The sequence below is a fragment of the Betta splendens genome, chromosome 11, assembly GCF_900634795.4.
Source record: "Betta splendens chromosome 11, fBetSpl5.4, whole genome shotgun sequence".
Lineage (NCBI taxonomy): Eukaryota > Metazoa > Chordata > Actinopteri > Anabantiformes > Osphronemidae > Betta > Betta splendens.
In genome coordinates this window covers 11,208,446-11,235,733 of record NC_040891.2, presented here as the reverse complement: position 1 = coordinate 11,235,733, position 27,288 = coordinate 11,208,446, and the positions used below count along the sequence as shown (strand labels likewise).

The window sequence follows — 27,288 nt, the reverse complement described above, 5'->3', positions numbered from 1 at the left end:
TCAAAGCGCTCTCACACCTGTTTCATTCTGCACATGCATTTCCAAAATATAAATGATAAACTCAATAGCATATATACATTGGGGCCGACAGGCCTTTAAAACAGTAGAGGAATTTATGTATGTAATTACTCACATATGTTTCAATAAATGTTTGATCTAATGTACTGGTGTACTACCACCTTTCACTAATATGTACAGTATATGTGGTTTCAGTTACTGACCTGATGGTTTTTATTATTTCACTACTATAATTTTATAGAGAGAGATTTGAGTCAAGTTGAATTAATATCAGTGCTTTCAGGCCATCTGTGTATTTAAACTAACAGATAAAGCTATTTTACATTGATTCAAATATTTATGATAAAACACTTGCTTCTGAAGATCTGCAATGCATCGTGTACCTCACTATGGAAAAAAAAATCCTTGGTTGCAGTTTTGTTTGTTTCTCTGTTGTTGATATGGTTGTGATCAAAATATTATGTAAGCCCTCGGCTGTGACGCCAACACCTCAACGCTGCCTGACGCCTGTGTGCCCTAATGAATCATGGCTCACTGCTGCCATCTGGTGGTAGGACCGTCTGCATGTCACAGGAACAGTACAGACAGAAGGACTGTACAACCAAAAATAAGAAATACCTTGACCTATGAATTATCTGCAATCACGCTAACAGCGGAATAATCAATTAAATAATTGAAATACATGTTTATGAAGCTCCTCGTGCAGACACGAGAAAGCTTTCGGAAGCTAGCTCCATTACCTGTGACAGGTATAGATTCGCTACGCACAAACATGCACGAGCTTCTCCACGTAATTGTAGAGAAACCGAATACTGTCACCTTCCAAAAACACATATCGACTTACCGTCAGGTGTTTTTCTACTTGACCGCACCCTCGTGATTATTTACTTCTTGAATATTTAGAGATTTCCGCGGAAATTTAAAACGTCGCACATGCGCACATAATGAATCACGGCACGTGTCGGTCACATGACCAATTTACTTTGTTGTTTATTAAGTGGCAGCCATATTTGTTTCTAGGTGTAACCGTTGAAAGGGTCTTCACACTGTTTAAAAATCATTTAAAAAAATTAAAATATAACTAAACTAAATAAAACTACTTTAATAAAATACATTTAATAGTGATGATTTCTTCTATATATAATAATGTCCACACACAATGTTGTCGGTAAAACAAGAAGATATTTTATTCTTTGCTCTGTTCTACAAAACTTTATTACAACATAAAGCTGATGAACAAAACTGTGTTGGCTGGAAATAAAAGGTTTTTCTCCACCTATCACCACACCTATCAGTCGAAGCTAATACATGTACGGTACACAATACATAAAATGGAGCTGTGAAAGAGGGAGCTATACCAACAACAACATCAAAAATCTCTTTTGGATACAAAGGTCTTGAAGACATTAGCACCATTTTACAAAAAGGTTCTTTATATTAGGAAAGACGTGAAGTTATTTGTGTGCATTTGGATTCATTTAGCCTCTCCTTGCTCTACTCGTTACTACATTTATGAATCACATTTGAAAAGACACATTTAGCTTAACATGTTTTTGTATAGACAACAAAGCATGTGTGCTCAGAATCAGTTTGGCTTGTGTCTATCCTCGTCCATTTTGTTGTGTGCATTCATAGGTGAAATACCTAATTCTTCACTTTCTTGTCAGACTTTAGGAAAGAAGGATAAGGAACGTTTGGCTATCATTTAAAACTTGATATCCCAGTATTGTTGTGTTTCCTTAGTGGCTTCAAACGCGACTTCATTTACTGCAAATTCGCTGTTCTCCTCAGGATATTCTGTTTGGAATCCAGCTTCTGAAAATAAATATGTTATAAAACATATTATAAGTTGTGTTACTTTGTTAATAACCACTACTGCACGTGTGGGTTGTACGCAGGTAATACAGGCTGTAAATGAAATATAAATACATCAGAAATTGAATACGTCAAGGTCGCTAGTGACTAAAGGCAGGTTTAATAAACCTGCTGAATATTTTTCCTCAGGCTTTATAAAATCTTATATGTAGTTATCTTACCAGGGATGCACAGGATTTGGGGTCTTTCCCACCTGCCTCCAGACAGACACCTGATCATAGGGTTCAGTCTCTGCTGGAAGCCTTTGGCACAGTAATACCGCACAACTGCATCGGTCTCGTATCTCTGTCGACTCTTTCCATACAGGGAGGCGTTTCGGACCCTTGGTGGTGGACCACAGGAAGCTGGTGGAGGAATTAGAGAACAACATCCTGGATTCACGTGGACAGACGTACTGTGTAACAAACCAAACCAAAGGGCTCTCAGGGATGCGCTTCGGTCTCTGTGTTACTCACAGGTGCCTTTCTTGCAGGTGTAGGCCAGTTGGTAGTTGCAGGGTACGTCACTCCAGCGGCCATCGTCGTGCCACACCATCACCACGCAGTCCTCTCCTGAGAGAAAGTAACTGTCTGGCTGCCCTCTGTACCAGTTCTCATACAGCTGTACACATGGGAAACAGACATCACTAGAAAATGCTGTTCATAAATGAAACAATCATTGGGTTTTTCATCCTCACCAGTGGATTGCCATCAGACCAGCGGAAGTCATCCTCAATGGTTTTATCGTTGAGGCCGGTCCACTGATACTCTTTGTAGTTGCCTGGTTACAGGGGCAGATGGCTTTATAGTCTGGAGTTATGAATGAACACAATATGTACTCTGGCGACCTACTGCTAATGTAGGTCTGCTCCTCAGGGGACATGATGGACACCAGATGAGCTCCCATCATGCGACAGTGCTTCTCCGCGACCTCCCAACTCAGACGCTGGCTGAAGTGTCGGTAGCAGAAACCATGGAACTTGTCCCAACCCAGTTCACATTGCTCCAGGTCTACGAGAAGCGTGAATTGCCCTAATGTTAATTTACTACTTATACTTCTTTATGAGTAATGAGTTAATGTGTCTATGCACAGCATTTCAGAACAGCCCCCAAAATGATGATATGGTTATTTTATGAAAGCAACCGGTTCTGTTTGACAGGCTTGAAGAAGAAGCAGCTCACCAATCTGACAGAAATCTCCCGCATATGTTGGTAGACAGAGACATTGAGCCTGACCATGTCGGTCTGTGCACGTGCCTCCATTGAGACAAGTGTTGTCCTCACAGGCATCTAAAACAACAAACAACAGGGAGTAAGAGTTAGTTCTGCTGTTAAAACTGAATAACAGCCCAGACCAAGAACTCCACAGAGCATTTTACTGTTTCCTTTATGCATACATATAAATTCAAACTTCAAGAAAACCCACAATTTATACCCAGGAACATAAAGACACAGATATATAAGTGACCACACATAGGTTACAACAAATAAACGGATTAAAATGAGCCAGCAGGGGGCAGCAGAGGGCTTCAGAGTCAGGATGTCAAAGTCCTCACATCCTGTAAGTGAAAAGTCAGCCATACATTGTTTATTTTCTAAATTTGTAGAAGGAGGAACATGTTGGCATGTGTGTGCAGACCGAAATTAAACATGAATTTGTTGTATTTGCTTCCTTTGACTCCCTGTAAACAAGAACTGTGCTGTCTGTTATTACGCTGAACCCTCACATACACATGTCCCTTTGGTTAGTGTGAAGGTTTGGAAGGTAATAACTGCCTGAAATAAATCTAATGAGAATCAGATGCACTTAGAGTTAAACCGTCATTCAGTTTAGTGTAAAGTTACACATTTGGGTAGCAGAAAACCACTGTGATGCCTTTCAAGCCCTTCCAGTTCAACTCTTCAAACCATGCTGGCATTTCACAGTAAGCAAATCAGTGAAGACACAGTTCAATTCTAACTTGACGCGATCGCCCCGTGCTCACGTAGTTCACCCCATCAAAAGGATTTTAAAAGGTTCAAATAGAAGGCAACGAACTGTAGAAATAAAAGTAAAATAAGAATTTTAAAAATATTAAGTTTATCTTGCAGCTGTATGTGCTGACAACAAAGTGATGTGGCAGAGCAGATGTTTATATATATGTTTGCATAATTTCTTGTAATTTCTGTTTTATCTACAGAAGGTAGGAACTTATTTAACGCTGTTCACTACATTTGCTTGTAAAAAAGACATTAAGAGGAGAGAGATAAAATAAAGTGTAATGTAATCGGAGGCAGAAGACCAACATAATATCAGGTTAATAGACTTAATAGACCGTAAGGCAATTAGTTATTGATTAGTTCATTTTATCATAATTAAGCTTAAAACAAAAAGTGTACAATCATCATTTGAAGTAGGAAACATTTATAACATAAGGACATTTCAAAACATGTTGCTTAATGTTTAACCACAAGGTTTGTGCTTATAAACATAAAGACACTGTGCTTCAAACCTATGTTGTACAACACTTGATGATCTCATGGTTTACATATAAAACATTGCTGCGTTTGCATTGGTCAGTGCTGTTACATTCAACTTTGTTGTCGTTACAGAGACTGGTCAGGTCTACTTACCATGTTACTTATACATTACTGCACAAACATGGTGTGTGTGTGTGTGTGTGTGTGTGTGTGTGTGTGTGTGTGTGTGTGTGTGTGTGTGTGTGTGTGTGTGTGTGTGTGTGTGTGTGTGTGTGAGCTCTAAATGCTGTTTGACGAGAATCTTCAGATTACGGTTAAGTGTCTGAAAACAAAATGCACTGTCAAAGGATTTACTAATGTGAGAACCATCACCACAAACCCCCGTAGAAACATTCAAACCCATTTGAAAATATTGCAGTACTTCACGGAAGTCAATCTTTGGGTGAGAAAGAAAACAACATGCACAACACGGCTGCACTACTGACAAACGCCAGGTGGGAGCTGTCCCAGTGTGAGTATCTCGAAGGGGAGGCGAAAGGTGAGGAGTGTTTTAAGGTAAAGCAGGTGGAGTCAGAAAGCTGTGGGAGTTTTCTTAGAGGTGTAACAAATGTGGGAAGTCGTTTGAAAAGGAGGTGTTTTACAGAAGATGGAGCAAAGGTGGGTGGGGCAGAGGACAGACCGGGGGGTTTAGTGCACCGCTGCGTCGAGCAGCAGGAGGAGGACGGTTAGGCTGATGAGAGTGGCTTTGACATTACCTGAAGCTTTCCCTGCACCGCCTACAGCTGCCCTCTCATTGGGCAAGTTAAGCAGGGTGGGAGGCTGGGTGAGACTAAACTCAACATCCACCAGACCTTGATCCACCGGAGGGATGAGGTGTGTCACCTTCTGGGCCTCCGTGGTCTTGTCGGGGAGTCGAGCTGTCGAGGTCGTGGGGCTCCAGCTGCGTGTGGTGGAGGTGGTCGCTGTCTTCGTGGCAGCAGTGTTGGACCTGGTGCTTGATAAGGAGTCAGGGGCTGCTGTAGAGCTGTGGTGAGGTTTGCTGCCATAGGTAACGTCACTCAGAGGTTCTTGGAGCCCGGCTGTGGTGGCCAGCAGCGGCCAGTCAGAAGTGGAGGTAAACTGGGGAAACTTGGTGAAGTCTTCCTGAATGGCCTCTTCTTCAGGGGCCAGGGTTGGGTCAAGGCTCGCCTCTCCTTTAAGGGTTGTAACAACCACAGGGTCCTCTTCAGGATGTTGGGTGAAGCCAGTTTCTTCTTCAGAAGTTGAAGCAATATTATCTTCTTCTTCAGGGGTCGGGGCAATGTTGACTTCTTCCTTAAGGTTTGGAGGAACATTAGCTTCATTTTCAAGGGTGTGAGGAATGCTGACTTCATCTTCAGCTGTTGGAGCAATGTTAGCTCCCTCTCCTAGAGTTGGAGTAAAGCTGACTTCCTCTTTAACGGTTGGAGCAGGCTCAGCTAATTCTTCAAGTGTTGGAGCAATGTTAGCTTCTTCTTCTAAGGTTGGAGTAAAGCTGACTTCCTCTTTAATGGTTGGAGCAGGCTCAGCTTCTTCTTCATGTGTTAGAGCTATGTTATCTTTTTCCTCTGAGGTTGGAGTAAAGCTGACTTCCTCTTTAAAGGTTGGAGTGGGCTTGCCATCTTCTTCAAATTTGGGGTTAATATCTGCCACCTCTGTGGGGGCATAAGTAGTTTCGGAAGCTGCTTCAAGAGTTGGCGTCACACTTGAACCTCCCTCTTCGAAAGTCTGCGGTTGCTCTTCGACAGTTGCGACAACTTCAACCTCCTTTTCAAGTGAATATAAAACTTTAGCTTCCTCTTCCAGGGTTGAGGAAACATCATCAGGCTCTTCGTCAAGTGTTGGGCCAATTGTATCATTTGCTGCGATTTGGATGACTTTATGATCCTCTTTGAAGGCAACTGTAGCATCTTCTCTGGGTGCAGCAATAGTTATACCAGCTTCCTCTCCACTAGCCTCTTCAAAAGCACCAGTGGAAGCATCCAAATACTCTCTGTAGCCTGGTGTCTTATACTGTGCTGTGGGGAACTCTGTAGGGAACAGAGAGGGGTTGGACTCCTCTGGAGACTCACTGGTTCCTAAACCTTCAGAAACAAGGTTTTCTTCAGATGCTGTTGGATTCAGCTGTTTTCTCTCACTTCCCATAGTGATCGTGTCATCGTTTTCTAAACTGCCACTTCCCTCATGTGTGGAGAGGGAAGACTCCCCCAGTTGCGTTGATGTGGGGACGATGTTAAAGCCCAGTTCGTCAGCCCTTCGTGAGCCAGATGAGAGCGTGGGACCTGGAGCCAGAGTCCGAACCTCAGCAGTAGCGCTGCCGGCTGAAGTGGAGGTTGGCAGACGAGTGGTGAAGCCAGACGTGGAAATAACTGAGGTGGAGTTGTCACTCGCTGATTCAAAGTCAGGGTCAATCTCTGAAAATATAAAGAAATAAATTGTAAAACATAAACCTTTTTGGTGCAGACTAAAATGTTGTATACTTTTCCTAAACCAATATCACACCTTGAGGAACGTCTCCAGACCAGTCATCAGGGAGCGAGGAGGACGTTTCCTTTGGGGTGGTTGGTGGATGGGGCTCTGTTTCTTCTCTCGGTGACTCAACCGGCTCTTCCAGCGCCGCCTCGTCCAGTTCCACCTGCAACGTGTCAGGGGTCACCGGGGCTGCGTCTACAGTGTGGTTGATGCCTCCTCCACTGTAATGGCTGTGTACTCTGCTTGAAGCCACACTGGCCCCACGTGTTGTTAGGGATTCCCTCATACTCAACGATGGCTGTGTGTGCGGCGCTGTGTGGTTATGTGAGTCTGGTGCATGCGTTGATTCTGGGGGCCCTGTGGTGCTTTCAGGCTCAGACGGGTGAGCGGTGAAGCTCGTGTTCTGGGGGGAATCCTCATCTTTGTAAGCATTCGGCAGGGATGACGCATTGTGTGGAAAACCGTTGGCTTCATTGCTGCTGATGGTGCTGCTCTCCAGCGTTGTAGGACTCTGGGAGCCAGAGATCAATTGTGCAGGAGATGCGGTTTCATTAGGCAGCTGGAGGAGGCCCAGAGTCGATGTGGCACTGAAGGAAGACTCTGTTGTGTGTGGATCATACATGCCGCCCTCAGTGGCAGGACTGGACAAAATGGGGAAAGATTCCAGCGCACTTTGAGCCTCTCGCTCCACTTGCTCTGCTTCTTGGTTCAGCTGCAGCTCTTGGTCTTCTTCCGTGAGAATAATAACATCTTGTCCAATATCTTCAGGCTCCGTGGCCACGTAGTCTGCTGGAGAGTCAGTGGGATTTTTCCTGCTACCTGTAGGAGGCAGATTATTCAAACTGATGATGTTCATGAGCATTTATTTGTATAATACATTTTAATACATAGACAAGAACTCGCCTCTAAAGCAGTAAGCGTCGTGGAGGCTGGACGGCTCTGGGAAACCAGTCTGGTTGCTGAAGCGGTACAGGGTCTTGACGCCGGCCTGCGGGCCTCCACAGCGCTCCCTGGGGGTCCGGATGGGGTAGCGCACGCTGCCGTCGGACAGCCAGCCGGGGCTGCAGCGGTCCAGGCCCTCGCTCCACGCCAAGTACAGCTGCGCCGTTGTGGCCAGCTCCGCTCCTGCGGCTCTGCAGAACGACTGTGCTTCATCAAACGACATCTGCTGTGGGACAGCGTCGTGGAACACCTCCCCTTTAAAAACACAGCATTCTTCATCGCTACAAAGATTCATTATTTCATCTTACAGTGGTCTTTTGTGAAGATTGGCCAACGTCACTGGCTGATTTAAGCATAAAACAGATGTACTTGAGTTAATTAAAGTTCATATATTTAGTATTTTAGATAGATTAGGCATTATTCTCACCATCAATTTGTTCCACATAACAGTAAACATCGAATAAATCATCTGAATCCATTGTTCCATAGTTTCTCACTCCTGGTTGCCCATCCATGTCTCCATAGCAACCTTCACGGGGCACTTGGATTGGGTACCTGCAAAAACAGAAATGTTTATATCAACCTATATTTCCAAATTTAACTTGTACACGTTTGAAATCCTTCTTCTTTGTTCTGCGTTAGATCAAGCAGTTTTATAGATTTGATAGATTATACAGTAGAGCTACCTGACGGACCGGTCTGCCAACCAGCCTGCATCACACTGCTCATATCCGTCATAATAAGCAGCCAGAAGCTGTTCAGCAGTGGCGATTTCTGCCCCGATGGACTGACAAGCCGCCTGAGCCTGATGGAAGGTGAAAGCATACCGGCCCAGAGCATCTCTGTAGTGGAAGACCACTCCTAAACACACACAGAGTCAGCATGTTTAAGAATCATTGCAAGTGAAGTCTGGCCACAAATATAATCAGAGATTCATTTTCTGGACTTGGAGGTTTAAACAGCTTTCGTCTTCGTACCTTTGACCTTCAGTTGTACCAGGTCACTGGCGTCCTCCAGGCCCTGCTGCACTTGGCAGCGGTAGTGGCCCGAGTCGCTGGAGCGCAACTCTCCCAACCACAGGGACAGGTCATCCGGCGAGGACGTGTAGTTGAGCAGCGCTCGGCCTTGATAGGCGTCGTTGACCTTCACCCTCAGACCCCTCGCCACCAGGATCTGCGTCTCCACCCCACCGGACACCACGGTCCACTTGACGCGGGGCACCACCGGCGGGATGGAGGACGCGGAGGACAGGGACGCCGAACAGGGGATGGAGATGGAGCTGCCCAGTGAGGCGGACACCGCGCCCGGGAGGGGGATCTTCACCCTGAGGGACAGGTCATCGTCTGGAAAACGAGAGTCCCACTCTGTTGGCACCTTTACGCCACATCACCAGGACCATAAATCGATTCATGCAAACTAAAGAATGAAGCAAGGAAGGAAGCGTACCGTACGCAGATGGAGTTTGGGTGGGGAAGGCTGGAGTCAGATGGAAAACTGCACACAGGAGTGGAAGGATCTGGACAAGTCTAAGGAGGAAAGGACACAAACAGGAAGAAGTCACACTGGAGATATTTTGACATAGATGAAGATTAATATATTGTTCCTGCAGTAAATTCAGATAGGAAGGGACTGAAACTGACACATTATTCCTCATTCCCTTTCCAATTTCACACACATTTAACCTTTAATAGGAAATGCTTTTACTGCTACTGTAACTCATGACCTGTGTTGGTTCAGCCTGTCAGCGAACCATGCTCACCCGACAAATCCATCCCTAAATGTCACAGGCTGCACAATTACAGCACCTGCCTCCCGCGGGCCTGAAGAACGAGGAGCCCTGCAGCAGATGGGACGACCCGGGGGCCAAAGAGTCGGTCCGGCAGCGAGAGCACGTCTGCAGCTCAGGCTTCACGCCGCCAAAGCGTCCGTCACCTCTGGGTTCCCTGGTATTAACCCGGTAGGCAGGATGCTCACAGTGACCTCCCGCCACCGGCCGTGTTGCATTGACGAGGTTGCACACGTCCGGTCAGGCGGCACTTGTTCGCAATTTTGTCCATTTTATAAATACAACGAACAACGTGAGGAGATATCATATCTTGATCTGCCCTGGAGTTTAAAAAGCGCTGATAAAGTCAACTTTGTCAGACGTGTTCTGACAGTCAGCTCACTAACTTGTGTCACATTCAAAGGGCTCTTTTGACTGGAGCATAATTGTTGTCTGTTTGCTCCCCAGCTGGGCCAGCGCCACAACGCCACTGTCACTATTAGTATTCCTGACAAGGAAACGTCTCACAAGGAGCGAGCGGCGGCCAGGAGGACAGCTGCACACTGTGCTTTCACTTCATAGCCGCTCCCTCACAAAAGGCTTCAGGGAATATTAAAGGACACAGCGCTGGCACGCTCGTCCGCTTTTTCTCCTGCTTTTTCGGAGAAAGGGAAGTTTTGAACCACAAAGAATCCGTCCGGAGCTGGCTTTGTACAGAGGGAGCCGCGCTGAACACTGCTTTCGGTGTGTGACTGCTTGGAGATTGTTAAATATGGGTTCAGAGCAGATAGCGCTGATGGCTGTTCTGTGACTCCTTCATTAAAGTCTTGGGCTTCGCAGTGGGCATTCTGCAGCTCTGCTGTTTCCAACCAGAGGAGCAATGAAGATTTAAGCTGAAATCAATGTAACCCACTGCATTTACAGGTCCGGGAACTGCAGCCAGTGCGTTATCTGCCAGCAGAACTAATCCAGTCACCTCCTCCCGCACCCACAGACGAGCACACGAACACACTGACATTATGACAACGACGCCGACAAATTAAACGTGGAGCATGAGGGAGAAAATGAAAGTGTGCTCAGACTTCAGCATCTGGGTGGTCTGCAGCTCCGCATCAAGGTCACATCAGGCAAACCTCGCCTCCACCGGCCAATTGGAAATTGGAAAATGGCTGCTGTTTAGTCAAACGTGCAAAGACAACGGTTTGACTGATTTATGGAGAGCTGAGCTGGAACTGATCCATCATAAACTGCAACAAATCGCTCCCAAAATGCACATTAAAAAGCGGATCAAAGGTCAGTTCCTGCTCCAGTCTTTATTATACAGTAGTGTGTAGAAATGACCCCAAACATTCATCTGCAGGCAAGACTTCTGCCCATTACAGGGACTTAAACACCATGTGGGATCAGTTAAGAGCTCGGAGTTGGAGTCATTTCCTCAACACCACCTCTCTGCATCAAAGGTAGCACCTCCACAATCTCAGTAGCAGAGAGATTCATCCCACCTCCCAAATTACCGTACCCAGACATTTCCACTAGGCCAAGTCTCCGTCTCCAAACCAGTGGCTGCTGTGGAAGAGCCTCCCACCAGATCATTTGCCACCCAATGTGCCCAGTGCAGCGTCAGGCTTGACTCAGATCCATGGGCCGACCTCAGACTGTGTCTGGCTGGTCTGTTACTAACCACACAAGGCAACGCTCGGCGAGTCTTTGTGCAGGAGACTCTGATGACCCTGATGCTTTGAATGCGTGACCTCAGGTGTGTTAGAGCTCTACCTGTCCATCACATCCACCTGAGCCCTGAGGTGGACCACACATAAAGTGCACTTAAGACAAAATGCTGGTTGGACTGTGTTCCCTTCAGGGCGAATCCGCCTTCATCTAAGGAACACTGAACAAAAATAAATAAATTATAAGTAATAGTGAAGGGCTGATGAGGACGGAGCCAAACCCTGTGGAAGCAGATCTGATAAATGCTCTGAAAAATGTTAGTTACCCAGTTGCATCATGTGCCTGAATTCTACCCCTGTCACAGTGTGAGGACCGACGTCACCAACTGCTTTAACATAAGACGCTTAAAGAACTTTTACCGGAGCCGACGTGAACCTACCGGACCGGTAACGGCATCGCAGCCGCTGCGGGGGGGTCGGACGGTGACTTCGGCTGTTCAAAGCGCGCTCCGGCGGCTCCGCTGCTCAGCTTGGTGCAGTGCGACTGTCCCGTCGGGGGGGAAGCGGCTCCGGACGCGCTGCGCAGGTAGAAGGAGCTGGGGAACGCTCCGCTCCGAGGCTCGGGAGGAAAAGGAGGGAGCTGAGGGAAAGTGCAGCCAGATATGAAATCTTGAACTGCCCACTTTTTCAGCCAACAGTCGGGATGGAGATGGCGCATGTCTGTTGGGGGGGGGGGGGTTGAGAGGATGGCATCGGAACTTACCGACGTTGGGCTGAGAAGTTAAGCCTGCGCTCAGGAGATGACCTAGATGCTCTTTTTGCTGCAGGAAAACGACTAATGCGTGATTTGGACGAACGGGGATGAGTTGAGTCAGCGCAGCAGGACGGATGCTGCTGCTGCTGCTGCTGCTGCTGCTGCAGGGACTGATGCTGCAGACCTGTCACCTGCACTGGAACGAGAACAGTGTCAGACTTCACTTACTTTTTAAATCACATGAACTAAGTTGCGTGCGTCGCCAATGCAGCTGTGGGCAGTTTTGCTGCATCCTGCAGAGGAGTGGTGTCTTACGTGACAGCTGCTTCAGTCTTTTACGCACCCATTTAGCCTGGAGTGCTGCAGCCAGGGCCGCATTAACGTGTTTGGCGGTCGATGGGCAAAGACGAGAGCTGTGGGCTCCTTTGACCACAGAGCCCCCCCCCCCCCCCCCTTTATTTTAGTTTATATAGTGTATCCTACAGAACAGTACATCATGTTGTCTTGAGGTTTCACCCTCTCTGTGTTAGACTTTTTTCAAACTGAATAAAAGCACCCACAGGGTTGAGGTAAAAACCTGTGGCATCTCAGATACACTTAAGGTATTTTTTCACATCAGTATGTGACACAAGGTTTGACCTCCTGTGACTGGTAAGAGGGGACGCCCTGCTCAAACACCTCAACAAAGGAACCCACTAGAATATCATCTCGTCAGCAGTGTGTTTCCAAATGTGTCATTGGCTGCTCGCTGGATTTTTTTTCCAGAAGATGAATAAGGTGAAGCATCATTTGCTCTGTCCACAAAGTCTGCGACGCTTCATGCGTCATCCTGTGGCTGGACATCGGCGGTCGGTGTTGAGCCCTTGAGGAATCTGACACTCAGATACAAGCGGGGCTGTCTGAGAAGAAGAATGTCAGAGAGCAGACAAAGATCAGAGGTGAGCTTCAGTTGGTGTCCGAGCCTTGGCCGGTCACAGTAACCCAGATGAGTTCAAGCCCAGTCAGCAGTTACACTCGCTGGAAGACGTCACTGTCCCTGCTGTAAAGTGTCTTATAAAGGGAAGACTGTAAGGTCAGGAAAGCTGGGGGGCTAAGAAAATCCTTGTAATGAATGGAGCTTGTCAGGAATGGACTAAAATCCAGCTTTTATTCTGAAGTGAGCAGAGAAATGAAAAAGATTTGACAGTTATGAAAACTTACATTTTCGGTAATTTTTGCATATTATTATCCAAGTAACTAGATTCATTTATCATATTGAGAACTCTCCCTTGTTTAATAATGACATATATAAATACTACATTAATAAAAGAAGCTTATTTAAATAGAGTGAATTAATCAAACTAAACAGAAAACTCATAAATCAAGGCTGCATGAAGGAATTAAAGTCCTAAGTGAGCAGTTTTCTACTCTCATAAGTCCTTAACTATAACTTACATATTGAGGCCGTATACACAAATCAGTCGGGAGTCGACTAAATTAGACCAAACATAGTTAAACGCTCATGCAAACGGTGCCGCCGACCTGCATTCAAGCTAGCGTTACATTTTCCAGCAGCGTTCAAACAACCAGCCTATAATTAGACACTATCATTATATTGTAGCTGCGCTTAGATCATCAAGTGAGTCAAGAGCAACACTGAAATTTGGTTTAAAAGTGTCTTCAGATGTTCAGGACATGTTTCAGTGGTCACAATTTCTACTCTTACTGCAAGGAGATTATCAAAAAACATATTAAACCTGATTTCTTACATGTAGATTATGGTTTATTGCTCTGCAAAACTTTTATTGTGCAGGAAGCCTGACTGTCTAAGATGGTCATAAGTCGTTAAAAGCATCACAATGTGATGTGTTTAGATCAGAAGACAATAACACGTTTGTTGGTGAAGTCAGGTCTGACACGTGCAGCCAACAGCACCAGGTGGGATTCATTAGTTTACACGGCCGAGAGGCAAATGTGACTCAGCTAAAACACAGCGCGCAGCCTGCAGTTTATTTTTATGCATTCTGCTTAGTCTGCTTTAGTCATGTTCAGAGGTTTTCATTTAACTGGGTTACCAAAATTACTGCCAATGGACCACGAAGCAGAATTTAGCAGATGGGAATTGTTGAAAGCTTTTCTGTGCTGCATACACTGAGAAGAACAAGAGAGCTGAGATCTGTGTGTGTTTGTGTGTGTGTGTAGAAGGAGAAAGGTACAAAGAAGCAGTAAAAAGTCCTAACTTCACCTGGTTGCATTCACTTCACTTCAATCTGTGCATCACTGATGCAATGAGAAAGATGACCAGCCTTGGAATAATTTTTCCTCCCATAAAAGCAAAACCTCAAAAACCCTGTTTCCGCTGACTGGCTGCTTTTGTTCCCTCTTGGACACGGTGGTAAGGACCAACTGATTCAGGAGGGACGAGTCTGGAAAAGCTGCTGAACTCATCTACTCATCAGCCAAACCCATGGCCTGCCATGCTTTGAGCATGATGTTACTGCACTGACCAGAAATTAAGGTACGAGGAGTCACTGTGAAATTTTGACTCAGCTGTGTGACACTGAGGTTTGTTCCTTGAAGTGAGACTAGTTACTTCTGCAGCTGGAGATCTTTCAACGTGGTGATGTTGGTAATTCAAAACTCATGGTTAACCAACCAGGGGAATAAAGACTTCATAGTTTTCACAAGCAGACTACATCATACATCACAAATAAGCATATGGCTCAGAGGGAACAATCCAGTTCAGTCTTAGTACAGATGAGACTGAAATAGAGGCTTAAAGCTATAATGGAATATATTAATTTATATCCCATCATGGTAAAAATTAAAAAAAAATAATTTTCAGGACACTGAACCAATTCAGATCCAGATATTTTGGGGATTATATTCAACGTTTTTCATTGTGGATTATAAATTCATAGTTGAGGTTATAATTTAAATTTGATGCAAAAGCATTTAAACTTCAGAGGAATAAAGTGCTGTGCCAGTGTCATGAATTAAATGAGGTGAGTAAGAAACTATCCAGTCTGTATAGTCTCCTCCCAGGCCATTTCCTTTTCCACACCGGTTCCCAGGGCGGCTCCAGGTTTTGGACAGCAGCACGTCTGGGCTTCTGTAATCTGATGATTTCAGTCTCGCGACTGGCCCAAACAGGCTGCAGTCCTTACTATTGTTCATGTTGCCAATACTAATAACAACGTAACTTTTCCATAGCGGGCGGTGTGTATCGAATGTCCCACAGCACTAAAACCAGTAAACCGCCAGTAAATGTGCTCTCTCTGGGACAGAAGCTACTGTTTTAAGTTGCATAACATCAGTGCCAATCAGACCTTACTGCTGTATTTTAGACGCTGACGTTCAATACAACATTTGTCATCTTAACTAAAAATATGTTTTCAGGAGATATAGATGGTTCTTCTTAGTTCAATTAACATTGTTTTGTCATTTGCATGTTGCCTAAATGGCCCTTGCATTAGATAGACCATTAAAACTGGTTTCCATGAAACATTTATTCACAATGTTTAAAAAAAAAAGAACACAAAGTCAGATACTTATTCTAATGCAGAATGATTCAGAAAATATTTTCTGTTCACCATCAGCTATATCCAGGTTCAAAACAGACAGAATAATAAGGAGCGTGTCTTTCTTGTCAGTACCAATAGGACCTTTTATGCCTTCTGTTCTCCTGAATACCCAGTTTTTCCATGACCTCTTCCTCCAGTGTTTTCAGAGATGGTGTATACGTCTTCTCTAGAGTGTCCTCAGGACTGGTGTCCTTAGGACCATCTTTGAAGACAGAAAACATGTAGTCACGTGAAACGTCAAGACACAAGGCTTAAACAAACCTAAAGACTTGAATATATCGGCAACAAAATACAAACAGATATAAAATGAAAGCATGTTTTTACTAAACGTACAGTATTTTGAGTCTGACAGATTTGAATTATAACATTTTCACTGTGGACCATATATTCATAGCCAAATTTATAATTGAAAGTCTTCTGATGTTTACTATAGAAAACGTGTTTAGACATAGTAACAGATACTTGTAACAATACTGTACATACTACATTACTCTGATTCCTCTTTATAGAATTTGAACTCAAACAAGGTGTAAAAGTACAAATCAAAATACTTTACCTTTCCACTGCTCTGGCACAATTCCATCTCGTCTCTCCACAACAGGTTTTGGGATGATTCTGCCCGTCCTGAGAGATACACGCACTCTCTCACCCTCTTCTGTGTATTTCCACTCTATTTCAGTGGGCTTTCTGGAAGATCCAAATCAATGTCACCAACTGTTGTCAAGCGAAACCCAAACCAACTTTTCTGACTCCGATGACTGTACCTGTCTGAGGGGTCAACGAGGGCAATATCACGGAGCAGGAGCGGTGCCTCACTGGCAATGTAGGTGCCACGATAATCCTCCGTTTTTCCTATATACCTGTAATGCTAAGACAGAAAACAATAGTTCACTGTTTCCCATCTGGAAAAACGACACTATCTGTGGCCTGTTGGCTTTTTATGGTGCACTATGTCAGCATAGGATTTGCCAAGTTCTAGTAACAGTATTGTTTTGGCTCCATCTGGTGGAGCAGAAATATATAAATAAATAGACACATTTTTATGCTGGAAAACTAGGTTTTTGTTCAAACACAACAGGCCAATTTTACTTAAATGTAGAATGAATTATTAGCTGTGAGTATCTTATCTGAGATAAACACATTTCCTTACTGTGTTCAGTCCCTCCAGGATAACCCAGTTTCTGTGTCTGAAGACTTGGACCACCTTCCCCTGCTTCCCTTTGTCCTTCCCTGTGAGAATTTCAACCTGAGAAGTGTGTAAAACAAAATGAGTCAAAGTCACTACAGGTTGACACCTTTACATAATCTATTTAATATACTGGAAAATATAATATGCTGCAAAAAAGAGTTACAAAATTTAACTAAAGGTTAGTGTAGCTTTTGAAAACTATCACTTTCTCCCACGCAGTGTTAATACAGACGAGTCTTACCCTGTCACCTCTTAACACAGGCCAGTCTTCAGGTGCTATCGGCTCCACAAACACCTTTCTCCTTTTCTTCCCTGGAGGATTTAGCCTCTTGGCAGCTGGGGTCCAGGGTCTGTTGGTGCCATACCGGTAATCTTTAGGCACGACAACCCTGGCTGCCATCGACAGCAGGACCGTGAGCCTCATGGTGCTGCAGGGACAGAGTAAATTACTATAATTGTTAGATAAATTAGTCTACACTGACAACACGACTCCTCCTGGGCTAGGCTAACGTTAGCTAGCTTAATAATACTAGCTGTCACTGCCGCTGGGCTAAAGCGGCTAAACAAATATCACAATTTCCTAAAGTGCAGTAAAGTCTCAAATTGTACTGCTATGCATAATGTGTGATGAAACCATATCCACCTACTAAATTATAAGGAAACTCACTAAATAACATGCACAAATATCCTACCCTCTCTGGGCTTCAATGTCACATGTAGTAGCAGGAAAACATCGGCGCACAGCGCCCCCTACTGGACCGGAGGATGGTCCAGGAGAACGCGCATGCGTAGTAACTAAATCATGCGTCTCGCCTCAGAATTGATTCAAAACATCGATTTACTTACTTACTTGACAATATTGTCTAATGAATTACACATTGTTAAAGACAGCCATCCTGGTTTGGCGTTTCAAAATTCCATACAGAATTCTAAGAACTATAAATATGAGATGTGACGTCAGTAAGATTTGGTTGGTTTTCCCTGGTTTTAAACGGTTCTGTGTAAATATAAAACAGAACAGAATTGGAGAATCATGGTCTAAAGCTAGGTTTACTGAACAGAAACAAAGAAACATGACATGCTGCATTTTTTGTAATCAACATTTTATTAAATGAACTGGCAACTACAATAGTAAACTAAGCAGCAGATTTTGATGAACGTCAGCTTCAAAAAAGAAAAGTAAAGAAGGCTAAACCTAGAAATGAATTTACACCCAAAATATACTGTTGGAATTAACTTCAAATCTGAGAGGGACATTCGAAGTTTTGAACACTTTGTACTTTGTGGTAGAAAGTGGGCAGCTTATTCACAAGACTCAAATATTTAAATTTTTAGGAGCTGTGATTTCCCTTAGGTTCATAATAGTATTGGGCTTCTGTAGCCAAACAGAACACAGAAACAATGACACCAAATAACATGATAAGCAAGACAAGTATTGGGAGGGAAAAGAACCTGAACATCCAAAATTACCTATGACAGAAAATAATAACACCATACTTTGGCCAATGTGTTTTCAAAGCACACATCTGACCATAACACACCTTTAAATATCACACATTTGTTTCACAACCAAAATAATAAGACCACTGAAGAATAACAGACTCATATTCCAGTTAGGAGGGACAAAAACCAGTTGGACAGTAAAGTTTGCAGGTGGTTCCATCTGTATATTCCTCATCAATTTTGTTTTGGTGCGGGTCATATGTTGGCATGAACAGCAAGATATATGCTGTTCTATATAGCATATAGAACAGCATTTATATATCTATATAGATATAGCTATATAGAGATATCTATCGGCGCAGAAATAATCCTACACAGTACAACCAGTTATTGAATGCAATCAAGTGTTCTTTACAATTACGTCACAAGTATTAAGCGATGTCAGCATTATTGTGAGCTAAATTTAAAAAATGCAATAAGATGAAATTAAGAGTTGAGCTGATGGATATGAGGTGTCTGCCAGATGATTTCAACCTCTTAACTTCTCCACTCAAAACGACTCCACTCCAAAATCAAACTTTCAGGAATGTCTCTCTTCTCAATCATGCACATCGTCGGTTAGAGAGAGGTTAAAGTATCTGTTCAAGTGGGATTTAGAGCTTCGGTATGTTCAAAAGCAAAGTAGACCACATGTGGGATAAATGGCTGATCTGCAATGAAGCACACCAATTACACAGAAGCGTTGCCTAAAAGCATACAGTGAACCTGTCAATAACGGGGCAGTGGGAAAAAAATGTCAAAAACAATGTCTTTGAGATGGCAGATGAAAGTAAAATATATAAAGTCAATCTAAAAGAATGGGTGAAGATTTGTTTTGTATCCTGCGTAATGTGAGATGGGGTTTGTCGAATAAATTTGTTATTTAAATATTTTCTTTATTTACTATATATTCAGTGTTTATTCCCTCTAAACTGAAAAGTGTTTTATCACTTAGCATTCAATCTTTGTAATTATGTAATTGCACTTAGAAATAAAAAATATATACACACCAAAATCCTGTTTTTAAATGAGCCTTAAAGTGCTCACGCAAATTGACTGAAATCAGATTAGCTAATTTTTTGTTTTTGGGATATATGATATCCCAAAAATGGCAAATGAGGATTTGTTTGTCTCTCAATACAAACACTTACATTTTTAAAATTCACCTATTAATCAAACGGCTGAAATCTGGCATCCTGCAAGTTATCACAGTGATGCTAAAATTCCAGAGAAGAGTCAAAGGTTCTTGGTTTTCTTCTGAGCTGACGTTAAGCACTGTCTGTTACCGGCTGCAAGAAACACAAGCAGAAAAAACTATTACAATCTGTTTTTTTTTTTCATGCAACTTGTGTAAAACAGTTTAATTAATAAACCATATTTAAAACTGTGACATAACATGAAGTTACATTTATTATATCATTCAACTACAACTAGCAGTAGATGAAAGCACCACAATGAGCCAAACATTAAATGTTTATGATGGATTCTTTGCAGTCTTACTGCTGCTGTTTCTATAATTTATTGTCCTCTAGTTAAATGACACTTATAAGCACCTTCTCTGCTGTTAGCTGGCCTCCTGCTGGAGCATTTTCTTGAGCCTCCGGCTTCATCTCAGTTTTTGGGGACGGAGCAGCCACATCGTTGAGCTTGGCCTCTGTGTCAGACTTGTTGCTGACTACTTTAGAATCACCTTCCGCCCCTGTATCTTTCGGCCGCTTGGGAGACGCCTGCCAAGGATTTGAGCGTTAACGTAAGGTTTGCACTTAGTGTGAAGCTCAACGTGGACACATGGTTCACAGCTCACCTCTGTGGATTCCTCTGCTTTTCGTTTAGTTCCTCCCTTATCGTTTTTCTCGTCGATGACCAGGGCCCCTTCATCCTCATCACTGCTGCCCTCCGCGTCTGCTTTCTCCGAAGTACCTGTATTCTCAGCATCTTCTGACGCATCGTCCTTCTTTGATGACTACATGTAGAGATTTTTAATATCAGAAAAACGTTTTGTTTCCTTACTTTCACTTAGAATTTATACTTTTCCCAATTTCACTCATTACACTAACTGTAACTTATATAGTAACAAACCAACTGAATGCAATCAATTCACCTCTTGGCTTTCATGTGTGATGGTAGGATTGTTCTCAATCTCCCAGAGTCCATCAGCAAAGCCTTTTCTCTTGTTTGCTTTTCCAAACTTCTCCTTACATTCATCGTACGGGAACAAATCCTTGGCCCCCAAGAAGGCCCTATACAGATCAAACATCACCACAGCTGACTACGCTTTTCATTCTGACATTCGAATAAATAACGACCCTTCACATTTTACCAACTTATGTAGAGAACAAATACAACACTTGGTCTAAAAAGTTCTGAAAAGCCTCCATGAAACTGTCGGTAGTAATGACATCATCTCACAAATGTAGAATTTGCAATTAGTATGTGGTAGCTCTTAAAAGACTTCATCAGAAACTCATTCAAGTGAACATTCTAAGGGGGGAAACGCTTCAATTTCTGCCATCATTTAGGCCAAAACTGGAACACAACGGTCAGAATACTAACGTCTCATGGGTTCCAAAGAAGAACACTTGGTACTTGTTCGAGGGGGATTTCACCGCTCCTTCGGGTAACTCGTCAATCTGTAAAATGAAACACACATACAAGTGAATCTAATGGGCAGCCAGAGATACAAGAGCAAACCACCAGATGGTTATAATATGTAGCAACATAAAAAAAAGAAAAAAAAAAACAGGGAGGCTGTGAAGGCATAAGCTGAGCGCTGGAGATAAGATTGTCAAACTGCTTGTTTGTTTGACCCACATCTTTTTATTGATAAAAACAAAGAGCGTACTGTTATTATAGCTGGATTATAAATGGACACACTTACTGCTGAACAAGGCTTACACGACACATTGTAGTTATGTTATTTTATTTTATTGTGCTGCTTGATGAGGACTTATCTGCTTCCTAACGTGCCCAGTGGCCGCATGCATCACTTCTCTCCTTCCTATGTTTAACATGCTCTTAATGAACCGTTTGACTGTGTCACGCAGCCATTATTTGTTTGCTATAACAGCGCACATTAGGGCACAGAGGAAGGGGAAAACACTATTATTACGCCAAACAAGGCGTCTATTGGTCTACGCCGGGTCTCCTGCCACAGGCCTGGCACAGCCAGATAGGACCTGAGCTGCTGCTGTGACGGGGGACTGATAAGACGCAGAAGTGATCAATACTCCGTCAGGTCATTATTTTTGGGTGACAGTGCAGATGTGCTAGCTGTTATTTCGATGAAACTGTGGCTAATCCAGATGTTCCTTTTCATCAGCGTCCAGTTTCCACATTGTTCCGTTTTAGTTGCGTCTCTAATGCAACGACTTCCCTCTCATTTCTAACTATGGGGCAATTTAACTATAACAGTGAACCGAAGTCAGCCCGACTGTGAAAGACAAGTTCACACGTTCCCCCACGTTTAATAAAAAGAACTCCGCCATGTGTTTGGCTTTTTGTTATCGGAACCGGAGAGCGATGCGGCGTCGGGTCAACGCTGGCGTTACCTGTCGCAACAAGTGCGGGCGAACAGGCGTGTTTACAAAGTACGGAGGCACCACGCGGCCGCCGCAACGCGAATATTGGGTAGCGCGTGTCCACGACCTCGGCATGAAGCTGGGTCAACGGCGAACGGCAACACGCCGTCGGAACCACCACACGCAGTACCACGACGGCGCCGGATCGCCCCGCTGCGGCTACTTTCTGTTAGCCGCCGGACAGACAATTACAAAGTTAACGTTAGCTTAAGCTCACAGGCCCCCCGTGGGGGGGGGGCGAGGCGACACGCGGAGTGCAGCGTCGGAACAGCAGGCAGCAACACGAGCATTTTAGTGGCGACGAGGCGTGTGTCCACACGATGAATCGCCGCAAAGACACGTCTAACTGTCCACAGTTGGTTAGCTAGCTAGCTAGCCGAGTGGATGCTGAGCGGCGCCAGCTAACGCGACCCAGCTAGGCTAACCCGTGTAGCTAACTCATGTTAGGCCTCGCGGGTAAACATGTGATAGGCTGACAAAAATTAAAGCCTAAAGCTGCAAATGTTAGATTTCCCAGTGCGGCGCTTACCCTCGCAGGCCAGTGGGGATAGCCCTTCATTTTGGCGAACACAAGATCTCCAGGTTTGTATTCCTTTTGCCTGTTGGACCTTGGCATGTTTGTGGCAGAGATGGCTTTTATCGTCGGGTATATGCTATGAAAACACAACAGCACTTCAATGCAGCGGCGTCCGGGTTAGTCAGCACCTGCAACAAACCACCCGAGCGCTGGTATGTCATCCAAAATACACGGGCGCGTAAAACTGGTGCGAAGACGCGGCGGGTGAGTTTTCAGCGGACACCGTGGCGTGGATCTAGCGGTAGCGACCTGGCGTGCGTCTAATCAACGTTGCAAAATCTGCAGCAAAACGCTGGGATTGTTTGGGTGAAACGTTATCCCACAATCCCCTCGTCCGTCCGACTGTTTGGGTTTGAAATTGAAACGCGCTTCCCTCTTGGCGGACGCGCCCCCTGCGCGGATCAAGTTGCACTGTTGCGCCCCTGTCGTCCGAAACGCATTAAAACATCACGCTAAAGTGATTTACTCATGATTTCCGATTAGAAAAAAACATTATTTTAATATGTCAAATCAACTGATTTGTTAAAAGTCACAACAAACAAACATCTTCTGTGTTTCTTGTTTATTAGTTAGACGAAATATTCATTATGCCTGCTCGAATGTCAGTGTTTTGCATTGTTAATATTTTCATTTTTAGCTGTGTTCTTTTGACGGAGCGGCTTCAGCAGAGTTTCAAGAGGATGAAACATGGACATCAGACACATTGACGCGTGTCCACAGGGTTGTGCAGCGATGTAGTTTTTTTGGTTTATATTTCAATGTGTATTTTGTTATTTTATTTCTAGGTCATTGACCATTATTTGTGTGCAATAAATAAAGCCTGTTTGTACTTGTTGTAACGTAATTAATAACTATAAGTCTTGCTTCCGCTTCAAATGACAGGGCTGCTGAAAGGAATTTTTTGGGATCCCGCATGATGGTATAAATACAAACTCTGACCGCTAGAGCACTAGAGTTGCTAATAACGAGGAAAAGCAGGCGAAGAAGAAAAAGCTGCGCAGAAACCTGCGCAGTCTACGTTTCTTTACTTACCAATGATGGAGGCGAATGTTTTGATGGAGTCTAGGGACTAACTAACGTAAAGCTAAATTTGTTGCCGAAACATTATGCCGAGATCGCCGTTTTGTTGTGTGAAATGTATAAGTAGGAGATGAAATAGTCGACATCGTTTTAGGTGAAAAAACACATCGCAGACGAATTTATTTCGATTAAGCAGGAAAGGATCAGCTGGCTAAAGAGGCTGGTTTTAGCGGCCTAGCTTACGTTAACTGTGTAGTTAGAATGGGACAGTCTTTCATTTAAGCAGCGTTTTATGTAGTTTTTTTAGCCGTCTGCGAATTTATGACCCTGCAAAACCCTCTCAATATTTTTATTATCGCTGTGGCTGTAAGTATAAAGTGTTACAGTACCTTTATTCAAAGTTAAGCCGTCGGAAAGCCAACGTGAGCTTTTTGGAAGCAAATCGAGGAAAAGTAATTATCCATGTCCAGGATCTACTGTAGATCAACAGTCTTTGATAACACCCACAAACATGTCTTTAGTCGCCTATGGCAGCAGTGATGAGAGTGACTCAGAAGAAACCTCGACCTCTCCCGCTCCGCAGAGCAAACCAAGTGCAGGAGGCCTCTTCTCTCTTTTACCTGCCCCTAAAAAGACTGCATCTGTAGGAAGAAACGTTAGCGCAAGTAGGGAGACGAAAGCAAACCCTGCACTAGGGGACCGCACGTCAAACGATGAGTCAGAATCCCAGCTGTCTAAAGGAGGTTTATTTTCCAGTCTGCCTAAGCCGAGGAAGCGAACAGAGCCTGTTAAGATCACTGTGCCTCTGATCCAGAGACAGGATGTGAGTACTTAGATCAGTTGTTGGCTGATACACATTGTAGTTCATAAAATTATAGTGTGTAATCAGCTTATTTATTCAGTTTTACTTTTCTTTTAATAGTCAGACTCTGATGATGATGAACCAACAAAAAAGAAAGTGCATCAGGTAAGAATATTTCAGTATGTGCTGCACAGTTACGTCCCCAAGTTGAAATATGGTGCCTCTGCCAGATAAATGTTAAAACCATGTTCCACATTTTTATTTTTTCCATTGCTCCAACAATGCAAAAAATGTATAAAAGGAGGAAAATTAGTGATTTGGAACATACTACCTAATATTCAAGAGTAACTCACATTACACTTAGGATTATGTTATTTTGTTTCTTTCAGGCTGCAGGTTCAGGTCTGTCTTCCCTTCTACCCCAACCCAAAAACCTGACAGTGAAGGAGATTGACAGACCCTTGATTCCTCACACACTCACCAAACGTCAAGAACCCAAAGGACCCAAGCCCGGAAAGCCAGCTCAGGGTCTGCTTGGTTCTAGTGCATCTCCCTCTGCTATCAAAGCTGCTGCAAAGTCAGCGGCCCTGCAGGTGGCTAGACAGATGGCTGCTGATGACCAGGATAACGAAGACGATATTACACCACAGAACTACTTTTCTCTAGGTGAAAGCTCCAACCCTGTTCCTGCAGTTGTCCCAAATTTAGATCCTGAGCCAGTAGCCCCTGCAGAACCCGCCCCTTTCACAGCTCCTGATGAGCCTGGTCAGTCAGATGCTCCTCTTGACTTTCGGGGGAACCAAGATGGAGCTGGACCTTGGGGAGGTCAATATTCACAGTATCAGCAGCCCACGACAGCCCCAGACGCATTTCCTCAGGTAATTGCTACTTATCGGTGGCTTAGAAATTTGGAATTGCATCGCACTCCCTTTTCTACAGTCTAGTGACTTTTATAGAATTTGTAAATATTTAGTAATACGATCAGTTCAGTCCTCTTCAAAGTCATATTTGGTTACATTGGCTATAGGACACACGATTTAATACATGTTTTTTCTTTGGACAGGAATACTACAATGAAGAATATTACCAAGATCCAGACCCTGGAATGGCAGACGCTGAGGAGCCTGGCCAGTCTGCCATGTTTGATGATGAAGCGGTAAGATATGCGCTAATTTTTCCTTTTGATATAAAAGTGTGGTTTTAAAGTTTAAATTAAGGACTGTCTTTTCTCTTATTTCACTTCAGTTCATGCGGCTGCAGGGGAAAAGAAACAGAGGCAAAGAGGAGGTAAAGTTTCTGGAGATTAAAGGGGATGACCAGCTTGTTGGCAACAAGCAGTGGATGACCAAAAACATGACAGAAGAGAAGCAGAACCGCCAGTCCTTCAGCAAGGTGACCTGACAAGATCACTTATTTAAAACTCTGCTTGTGCTTGTTTCACCCTGCTCTAACACCACGAGTCTGCCATTACAGTACAGTTATAAGCAGGTAGATTACAGTGTAATAACAACTGTTACCTTTCTTTACTTTTCTACAGAGAAGAGGGGGACAGCCTACGGGGCAGCAGCGGCGCAAACACCAGATTACATATCTCATTCACCAGGTAAGTAAGCGTTTTATGAAATAAGTGAGTTTAAGTTTTATGAAATAAGTGATTTTTAATTTGGTATTGAAGTTAGTTGCTGTACTTTCATAACAGGAGTTTGTGCTCGCAGCGTGACATGTCTACACACATCCAGCTTGTAGCTGCTGGTTGCCTGTCTCTACCAATCAACATATTATAGGATATTTTTGCAGTGAGCCTGTACAAGGCACAGCTAAATTGTTACTAGTTTAAATTTCAGAGTGCTTGGCTGATGAGACAATACATCTGAATGTTTCTTTTCTATTACACAAAAGGTTTTATTTGTATACTCCGCTCATGGTATTCAAAGTTTGGTTAAGCTCACACGGGGACGGATTTGCATTGTTGAGTTCATTGTTATTCAGAATTCATTTCTGTGTAGTCACTGAAGAGAGCTTTTGCCCTGAAATGTGTGTATTCCTGTATAGTAACTAACCCTGTAAGACTGTAGCTCCTAAAGAACTCATTCAGTCTTTACTTTTGTAAACTGCTTTATTTGTATTAGTGTTGGTTTCATGAAAGCTCATGAATAAGTTCTTTCATTCACAGGCAAAGGAACGTGAGCTAGAGCTGAAGAATAGCTGGGCGGAGAACAAGCTAACCCGTCGGCAGACCCAGGCCAAATACGGTTTTTAAATGTCAGGTTTAAGGCCTCCTGGTGACTCGTGGAAACCCTGCATTAGAAAATAGAGTAAATACATACCTACACACGATAATACAGGTCCTGTCCTCCTTGTTTTTAATTTGTGTTGAATTGTTAATATTCAGTAGTTGTTTTGGTCCATTGTCTGATAAGGCTAAACTCCAAGAAACTCTCCTTTTGCAGTAATTTTACTTTACTGGCTAAACTATACCTACATATAACAATGTAACCGTGGTTTACCTCTTGCCAGTTAGTGGCAGAGAGGACATAAAGTGACCCTGATGTGACAAATATGTTTATTTTCTTTAAATGTGAATACTTTCTTTTGTTGTGAGTTTTTTTTGGAATGAGGACAACCTGCCACTGTAAGAATTTGGTTCTCTGGCAATGAAACAAATGACTAATTGCTCTTGACAGACTTGACAAAATAACGAAAGATATTACAAAGCTGTTGTTGAATTGACTTTTTTTGTATAAAAAAATAAACACATCACAAAAATTAACCTGTTGTTGCTCACATGGTCCTGTTATTATTTTTATTATTTCATTAATAAATTGCAGCTCATTTATGAATTAATTTATTAGTATTGTACTTTGCCAGAGAACCAAAGATGAGAAGTTCAGCTGGTTCTTCAGTTATGATCAAGCTAGAAATCAGTCTGACTTCTCTGATGTTGGCTCAGTTTTTCCTGAACATTTAGTAGTGAATGAACCCAAATCAGAGCAGAGGATCCTGTTGAAAGTCACAAAAAGAACGCATTTGAGTTTAATTTATACTGGTTGGGTGGATGTTGAAGCTGTGTATTTTTGCTGCTACTCCAGTGTTAGGAAACCTTTACAGTCTAAAGTAATAAAGTATAA

At 43.5% G+C, this 27,288-nt stretch overlaps 4 protein-coding genes across 5 annotated transcripts; 1 reads left to right on the top strand and 3 right to left on the bottom strand.

Moving 5' to 3' along the window:
- Positions 1-1,180: 1,180 nt before the first annotated feature.
- On the bottom strand, positions 1,181-11,864 carry LOC114865872 (brevican core protein-like). The gene is made up of 14 exons (XM_055512982.1): positions 11,636-11,864; positions 9,210-9,289; positions 8,741-9,106; positions 8,450-8,624; positions 8,191-8,318; positions 7,725-8,018; positions 6,852-7,682; positions 5,087-6,763; positions 3,054-3,161; positions 2,724-2,882; positions 2,570-2,652; positions 2,349-2,493; positions 2,055-2,237; positions 1,181-1,833 (listed from the first exon to the last, which is right to left on the bottom strand). The coding sequence occupies exons 1-14, from the start codon at positions 11,650-11,652 to the stop codon at positions 1,724-1,726; spliced, it is 4,356 nt and encodes a 1,451-aa protein (XP_055368957.1). The 5' UTR covers positions 11,653-11,864; the 3' UTR covers positions 1,181-1,723.
- A 3,555-nt stretch (positions 11,865-15,419) lies between these two features.
- On the bottom strand, positions 15,420-17,546 carry mrpl24 (mitochondrial ribosomal protein L24). Of its 2 annotated transcripts, none has more exons than XM_029166696.3 (6): positions 17,394-17,546; positions 16,943-17,129; positions 16,663-16,758; positions 16,277-16,380; positions 16,069-16,199; positions 15,420-15,714 (listed from the first exon to the last, which is right to left on the bottom strand). In XM_029166696.3, the coding sequence occupies exons 2-6, from the start codon at positions 17,123-17,125 to the stop codon at positions 15,578-15,580; spliced, it is 651 nt and encodes a 216-aa protein (XP_029022529.1). In that variant the 5' UTR covers positions 17,126-17,129; positions 17,394-17,546; the 3' UTR covers positions 15,420-15,577. The 2 variants fall into 2 exon arrangements, with proteins under 2 accessions (XP_029022529.1, XP_029022530.1); XM_029166697.3 differs by having other exon boundaries at positions 17,369-17,429.
- Positions 17,547-17,783: 237 nt separating this feature from the next.
- Positions 17,784-22,687, bottom strand: LOC114865519 (hepatoma-derived growth factor-like). The gene is made up of 6 exons (XM_029166695.3): positions 22,291-22,687; positions 20,737-20,813; positions 20,285-20,423; positions 19,988-20,146; positions 19,737-19,910; positions 17,784-19,472 (listed from the first exon to the last, which is right to left on the bottom strand). Exons 1-6 carry the CDS (start codon positions 22,375-22,377, stop codon positions 19,452-19,454), a joined length of 657 nt encoding a protein of 218 aa, XP_029022528.1. The 5' UTR covers positions 22,378-22,687; the 3' UTR covers positions 17,784-19,451.
- A 276-nt stretch (positions 22,688-22,963) lies between these two features.
- On the top strand, positions 22,964-26,930 carry prcc (proline rich mitotic checkpoint control factor). Its single transcript, XM_029166693.3, has 7 exons — positions 22,964-24,181; positions 24,281-24,325; positions 24,550-25,038; positions 25,224-25,316; positions 25,406-25,552; positions 25,698-25,763; positions 26,334-26,930. Exons 1-7 carry the CDS (start codon positions 23,870-23,872, stop codon positions 26,418-26,420), a joined length of 1,239 nt encoding a protein of 412 aa, XP_029022526.1. The 5' UTR covers positions 22,964-23,869; the 3' UTR covers positions 26,421-26,930.
- The last annotated feature ends 358 nt before the right edge of the window (positions 26,931-27,288 follow it).

Excerpts from the sequence above, each read along its gene's own strand:
- LOC114865519 (XM_029166695.3), bottom strand. The coding sequence starts at position 22,377 with ATGCCAAGGTCCAACAGGCAAAAGGAATACAAACCTGGAGATCTTGTG. Across the intron at positions 20,814-22,290 it reads ATCCCCACTGGCCTGCGAGG|ATTGACGAGTTACCCGAAGG; the intron begins GTAAGCGCCGCA and ends TTCATTTTACAG. Across the intron at positions 19,911-19,987 it reads AAGCAGAGGAATCCACAGAG|GCGTCTCCCAAGCGGCCGAA; the intron begins GTGAGCTGTGAA and ends AATCCTTGGCAG.
- mrpl24 (XM_029166696.3), bottom strand. The coding sequence starts at position 17,125 with ATGAGGCTCACGGTCCTGCTGTCGATGGCAGCCAGGGTTGTCGTGCCT. Across the intron at positions 16,381-16,662 it reads TCCTGGAGGGACTGAACACA|CATTACAGGTATATAGGAAA; the intron begins GTAAGGAAATGT and ends TTTCTGTCTTAG. Across the intron at positions 16,200-16,276 it reads CTCGTTGACCCCTCAGACAG|AAAGCCCACTGAAATAGAGT; the intron begins GTACAGTCATCG and ends TGGATCTTCCAG.
- prcc (XM_029166693.3), top strand. The coding sequence starts at position 23,870 with ATGTCTTTAGTCGCCTATGGCAGCAGTGATGAGAGTGACTCAGAAGAA. Across the intron at positions 25,039-25,223 it reads CCCCAGACGCATTTCCTCAG|GAATACTACAATGAAGAATA; the intron begins GTAATTGCTACT and ends TTCTTTGGACAG. Across the intron at positions 25,317-25,405 it reads CCATGTTTGATGATGAAGCG|TTCATGCGGCTGCAGGGGAA; the intron begins GTAAGATATGCG and ends ATTTCACTTCAG.
- LOC114865872 (XM_055512982.1), bottom strand. Across the intron at positions 8,625-8,740 it reads GGTACAACTGAAGGTCAAAG|GAGTGGTCTTCCACTACAGA; the intron begins GTACGAAGACGA and ends GTGTGTGTTTAG. Across the intron at positions 8,019-8,190 it reads TTATGTGGAACAAATTGATG|GGGAGGTGTTCCACGACGCT; the intron begins GTGAGAATAATG and ends GTGTTTTTAAAG.